The sequence below is a fragment of the Dromiciops gliroides genome, chromosome 2 (assembly GCF_019393635.1).
Source record: "Dromiciops gliroides isolate mDroGli1 chromosome 2, mDroGli1.pri, whole genome shotgun sequence".
NCBI lineage: Eukaryota > Metazoa > Chordata > Mammalia > Microbiotheria > Microbiotheriidae > Dromiciops > Dromiciops gliroides.
In genome coordinates this window covers 403,186,815-403,193,259 of record NC_057862.1, presented here as the reverse complement: position 1 = coordinate 403,193,259, position 6,445 = coordinate 403,186,815, and the positions used below count along the sequence as shown (strand labels likewise).

Sequence of the window (6,445 nt, the reverse complement as noted above, 5' to 3'; positions counted from 1 at the left end):
ATTAAAGCAAGGAATACCCCAAATGCCAGCAGGTATCAATCCTATGACCTAAATATGACTTCTGTCTTTTTATTTTTATTTCTTACTACATCTCAAGCTTTAAAAAATAAATAAATAAAAGTAAATGCAAGTTTCCGGTGAGGCAATTTGAATTCTAGGCAAATTTTAGCATTTCCAACTTAACATGGAAAACTGTACTTTGGTTCTAATGAAACTTAGCATGGTATCTTTATACATACCATATTTAAAAAAAAAAAACAAATGAATCACGACATCTATTTTTTTAATTAGAAAAGTAAATAGATTCTTTCATCAAAACACAATCTGCATGTTTTTTTTACTGAAATGTGTTTATTCTATAGCAAGATAAAAGCATTTTTTAGTTAAGCAAAATACAAACAACTTAATTGCTGCTATCAACTCATAAAAAAGTATAAAATAGCATAAACACACAATAAGCAACGTAGCAACGAATGGTTTTTGTGTTACCAGTGTTTACATTAAAGCCTCCTTTATGAAAATTTTACAACACATGATAGGAAAACTTACAACATTTAAAGAAATTATTTACAATGATTATTCAGATGTAGAGCTTCTTTTAAATATTCTACTGGTATTACAGCATAATAAAAAAAACTCTTGCATTTTTAAAATCTTAACTTTTGTAATAACTGTTTTCATTTAAGTGCATTTCCCTTTTAAAAATACAGTGTTTTTATTTTTATTTTTTGAAACTTGTCACTCAAAACACGGAATATAATATTCACATTTTTTCTAATTAGAATGGACATAATGGGATAACAGTGGTAATATATATTTTGTTACAACATATGCTGTGGTTTGATTTGAGGAAATCATGGATAAAAGTGAACATTTAATCAGTCGCATTTGCTTTTCTGAAGAGTTTTAAGAACAAAAATAATAGCTTTGGCAAAAGTCTGTGATTTACATTATTTTTCTCCATGACAAAAAATGCCATCAACTATTCACGTCATACAAATGTTTGTATGAAATTGAGTCTTCGTTTTACAGGTAGTTACAACTGTGCTTTTAAGGGCTTCACGAGTTCAAACTGCCTTGAAGTGCATTCATTCATTCATTCTTCGAGAAATAAGGACTCTATAATATAACTCTGAAAGGCCAGTCTACAGTCACCATAATGTCCCATATTTATTAGACCATTGGATTCACATATTGTAGGTAAAGCTTGAATAAATTAAAAAGGCATCACATGAAAGAGCACAGCTTTTCTTTTCTTTAAAAACCAAATGATTTATAGTTAGCTAAAAGATGATACACAGCTACATTGTAGTTCTTTATTGCCTATCTGATAGACACTTCAGAGGACCATTGATCTGTTATGCACACCTGCATAACCACCATCAACAATTTACAGTTTCAGCCAAATATGGTTTACTCTTACATCTCATCCTCCCAAATAAATGCAAATCAATTTTGCAATATTTATCTTCAGAAAATACTGACCTGTGATAATACTTGAGTCTGTGTCTGGGCCTGTATTTGTGACTGGTGCTGCTGAGGTGCTGGCTGGGGACTTCCAATGGCAGGAATGGGTGAAGTTATCTGTGAAGCTACAGGGGAATGTTGCCGTGGAGAAGGTTGCGATTGGTGCTGCATGTGTTGCATTTGCTGCTGCTGCATTTGTTGCAACTGGATGTGCTGCAGCTGCTGCTGCATTTGCTGCTGACTGATTTGCTGGATGTGTTGTTGCTGTTGCAAATGTTGTTGCATGTGGTGTTGAAAATGCTGCTGTTGCATTTGCTGTTGGATTTGCTGATGCATTTGATGCTGATGCAATTGTTGCTGTTGCATCTGCTGCATCTGCTGCTGCTGCAACTGTATCTGATGCTGCTGGGTTTGCACTGAGGGGCTCACTTGAGTTGAAGATGGTGTGGCAACCATGGTTGTTCCCATCGAGCTAATTAATGGCGCTGCAATGTTTGTTGGCATGTTGGCCGCAATGGTAACGGAAGCTACGATCTGATTCATTGGCAGTCTCATGGTTAGGGGGTTAGGAGCAATTGCTCTGGGAAGTGACTGTTGAAGAGTCTGAGGAGATGCTGACACTGGTGCATGTTGAGAAAGAGGAGTATTCAGGAGAAGGGAGGATGATAAATTAGTAGATGCCAGAGTCTGCTGTACAGAACGAATTGTCTGTGCTTCGGCCGATTCTGCAGCAGCCTGTGTTTTTAAAAAGTTTCAGAATTTTAAAAAACAAACACAAATGTAAGAGTATCAAACTCCTTGATGTGTGTGTGTGTGTGTGTGTGTGTGTGTGTGTGTGTGTGTGTATATATATATATATATGTGTGTGTGTGTGTGTGTGTGTGTATAATATACATATACATATATATACATATATATACACATTAGCCAACTTCTTACTCAGAAGACAATTAATACTTGAAAAAAAATCTACACACTTTTTGATTCTGCACACAATATACACTACCAAACAGCACATAAATGTTCACTGGGACATTTAGCATAATATTAATAAAAGCAACAATTTGATTTCTTAGAAATTGCAAGTTAAAAGGCCTTAAAACCTTAGAGTGTTACCCTTTATCAAAACATCCCTGATATTAATTAACAGGTTGCCATGAAAGTTTTTTCTGGTTAATCTATTTAGCTATAAACAGAGGGGAAAACAGCATCCAGAAAGAATTGTGTAACTTATTCCAGATTCAGGGATTAGAAACATGGCATTTCTGACTATTCACTTTGTGTTGATACCACATAACTGTCCAAAAACAATACCATTTTTAAAAATTGTCCTTTTGGGGGGGGTAGGGTGGGGCGATGAGGATTAAGTGACTTGCCCAGAGTCACACAGCTAGTATGTGTCATGTGTCTGAGGCCAGATTTGAACTCAGGTCCTCCTGAATCCAGGGCCAGTGCTTTATCCACTGTGCCACCTAGCTGCCCCCAAACAATGCCATTTTTTTACCAAGTAAAATACTGATTAGGATGAGTAGTTTTAATTTTTTACTCTTATCCTTTACACAACTTCTGCTTAAGGAAAAATACAGTTTATCAATTTCCCTATTTAATTCAGTTGTTCAATTCTGAATCACTCAATCTATTATTAATCACCTCCTATATGCCAAATACTATGTTAGTCCCCGGGAATACAAAGAGAAAAATTAAGCTGTCCTGCCTTCAAGAAACTTATATTCTACCAGGGGAGAAATCATGGACTTCTACTTGTAAATACAAAATATACATAAATACAAAGCAATTTGGATGGGAAGGCCCTAGAAAATTCTGTGTAATATAGAAAGAGCTCATGTAAGATATGGCACTTGAACTGAGCTTAAAAGAAAATTAGGGGTTTTAAGAGGTAGACATGAGTGGACAGTGCATTGCAGGCATAGGAGACAATCTTTGCAAAGACACAGAAACACAAGATAGAACCTGGTAGGTAGGTCAGTTTGGCTAGACTAAAGAGTATATGAAAGGAATAAATTTGGAACAATAGGTTAGAGGCAAATTAAGAAAGACTTAAAAAACCCAAACAGGAGCCTGATTTGATCCTAAATACAAGAGGGAGACACAAGACCATTTTTTAGGAAATGAATTACATGGTCAAGTCTTGCATTAGGAATATCTCTTTGGTGGAACAAATTGGGCAAAGGTTTGAGATGAAAAGATCCATTAAAAGGCTATGGAAATCGTCCAAGCAATAAAGGGCAAGCATCTGAACTATGTTGGTGGCTCTCTGAATATCGAGAAGGAGATGAGTGCAACACAACAAATATGGAGGTGGAAACGATCAGATATGTATGATGAAGAAAACTGAGGAATTAAGGATGATTCTAACGTGGTGAACATGAGTAGATGGAATGATGATGGTGCCCTTAACAGAAATAAGGATAGATAGTTTTAGCGGAAAGAGAATAACTTCCGATTTTAGACAGGTTCATCCAATGGCAAATATTAAATGGGGAGTTGGTGATGCAGAACTAGAGCTCAAGAGAGAAACCAGTGCTAGATATAGTGATGGTATTTGAATTCATGGGAGTTGATGCAATCACCAAGGGAAAGGGATATATACACTATTAGGGGGTAGGACATAAGAAAATAATTCAGTAAAGGAGACCCAGAAGGAGTACCAAGAAAGTTGGAGGAAAATCAAGAGAACAGACTCATGAAAATGCAGAGTGTGAGGAATGAAAAAAAGACTTGAATTAAGACATTATGAGGTTATTAGTAACATTTGAAAGCGTAGTTTCAGTTGAGTGATAAAGTTGGAAGACAGATTGTTAAGGGATAAGAAGTGTGTTGAGAGGAGGCAAGGAGTACAGAGATTGTTTATTGAGTGGGATAGGGATAATAGGTTGAGGGGATATTTGGGTCACGTGAGAGATTTTTTTAAGGTTAGGTGAAACCTAGCCAAGATTTCCTCCCCCCAGAACTATAAGGGAGTCACTAGATTGGCAGAGAGTAAAGATAAGAGAAAATTGTGGGACAATCTGTAGGAGGATGTGGGAAATGATGAGATCTAGGATATAAAGTGCCCTCAGGGACTGGGCAGGGACACTTCTTCAAAGAGTTGAGAAAATGATGAAATAATAAATTTTTGAGATATAGAAAAAAGACTCTATCTCCATTTCTTTTGTTCCCTTGGGTTTGTCCCAGACAAGATTTGCTCAAGAACTCAATTTTTTAGAGTGGGAGTGTGGGGGTGAGGGTGGGGGCAGAAAGCACTGAGAAACAAATCTCTGGGTCCCCCAAGAAATCCATTATTAATAATTATTTTATCACACTGCTCTAGCATTCAAATAGGGTGATGAATGTTCTTTACCTAAGGGAGTTAATAGGTGATGTGGTACAACTCTATACACTATAGAAATACAGAGATCCCTTTTACAGTGCCTTTAAAAAATGGTCATTCAGCCTATACTTGAACATTAGGGATGCACAATTCATTGTTTCACAATCAAATCCCTTGTAGGGTCAACTCTAATTCTTCTATTTATATGGAATAATTACTTTGGATAAATTTTGAATTTAATTTTCTTCATTCATGTTATCTCTCTCAGACAACTCCAATAAAAATGTAAGTTCTGAGAACAAGGATCACTTCATTTTTTGTCTTTGCAGGCCTAGCACATAGCCCAGTGCTTTACACATATTAGGTGTTTAACAGGTGCTTGTAGAGTCAAAATAGACTTTTTCCTAAGTTCCCAACTATTTGGTCCTCATAGACACACACTTTCTTTGTTACAAAAACAAGTCTACTTCCTCTTCCACCTTTACATCTTTTCAATCATTTTGGGGCAGCTATCATTCTTTCACCTTAGTCTTCTCTTTGTGAGGCTAAGTATTCCAGGTGATTCAATTTTTCCTCTTGAAAGGATTCTCAGACCCCCTCACCATCCTCTTTACCTACCCTCCTCTTGATGCATTCTTTAAAATGTGGTTATTCCAATATATTGGATACAATATATTGGCATGGTATAATCAGTACAAAAACACTAGTAGATCCTGTAAGCTGGACACTGTGCTTTTTTTAAAAAATGTTGTCTATTAGAGAGTTCATCAACTCATATCACACTCTTGGCTCATATTGAGCTGGTGGTCAACTAAGATTTTCCTCCTATATGAAATGATGTAAGTTCAAGCTCCTTTATATTTAAATTGTACAATTTATTTTTCATCCAAGTACAAAACATTTAGCCCTGTTAAATTTCATCTTGTTGATTTCAGTTTTTTTTTTTAATCTATCAATACCAGTTTGGATAAACAATAAGTCAAACTTGGTATGATGATTGTTATGTGCCTATGAGGCAGCTAATTTTCACATTCAATCAAATGTATTCCATTTTTTATAGTAACTTGCCAATGATCTATATAAATTACAACTGCTTATGCCTGGATATAATCTTATTTTCCTGTTTTTAATGTTTAATAACAAATTTATGCATAGAATATTAATCTAAGACTTTGTATACAATCATTGTTGATAATTACTTAGTACCTCTGAGATATAGCACACTATCAAATTGACCTAAAATCTAAGTAAGACTTTTCCCTTCTTCAGAACATACATGGCTAGTGTTTGTATTTCATTCTCTTATTGCATTTAATTCTGTATGGTTATTAAAGGATAAGTTTATAGAATAGTAAATGTTAAGTATATTAAATATAATATTATCTATTAAATACAAATATAGTATAGTGACTATGGTATACTTACTGTATGGCATAACATATTTGCCCTATATCTGTACTAGATGGTAAGCTCTATGACAATCAAAGCCCTATTTTCATTACGGGAGTTGAGGATAATGAAGAACTTGAAGGGTAGAGCAGTTGAAGGAATATTGACACACATGCTTAAGTCCCCTAGAGTAAGGGCAGGGATCCAGAGGAAGATTGAGAGCCCAATAGGCATACAATAGGTGCTTAATAAATACAT

The 6,445-nt window shown here is 35.4% G+C and overlaps 1 protein-coding gene across 3 annotated transcripts in view; it reads right to left on the bottom strand.

Annotated features, from left to right (window-relative positions):
• Window positions 1–338: 338 nt before the first annotated feature.
• TOX3 (TOX high mobility group box family member 3) overlaps window positions 339–6,445 on the bottom strand; it is a 128,518-nt gene continuing 122,411 nt past the window's right edge. For all 3 annotated transcript variants that reach the window (XM_043985208.1, XM_043985207.1, XM_043985209.1), the window contains exon 7: window positions 339–2,202. In XM_043985208.1, coding sequence (XP_043841143.1) covers window positions 1,471–2,202 — 732 coding nt within the window. In that variant the 3' untranslated portion in view covers window positions 339–1,470. The remainder of the gene's footprint in view (window positions 2,203–6,445) is intronic.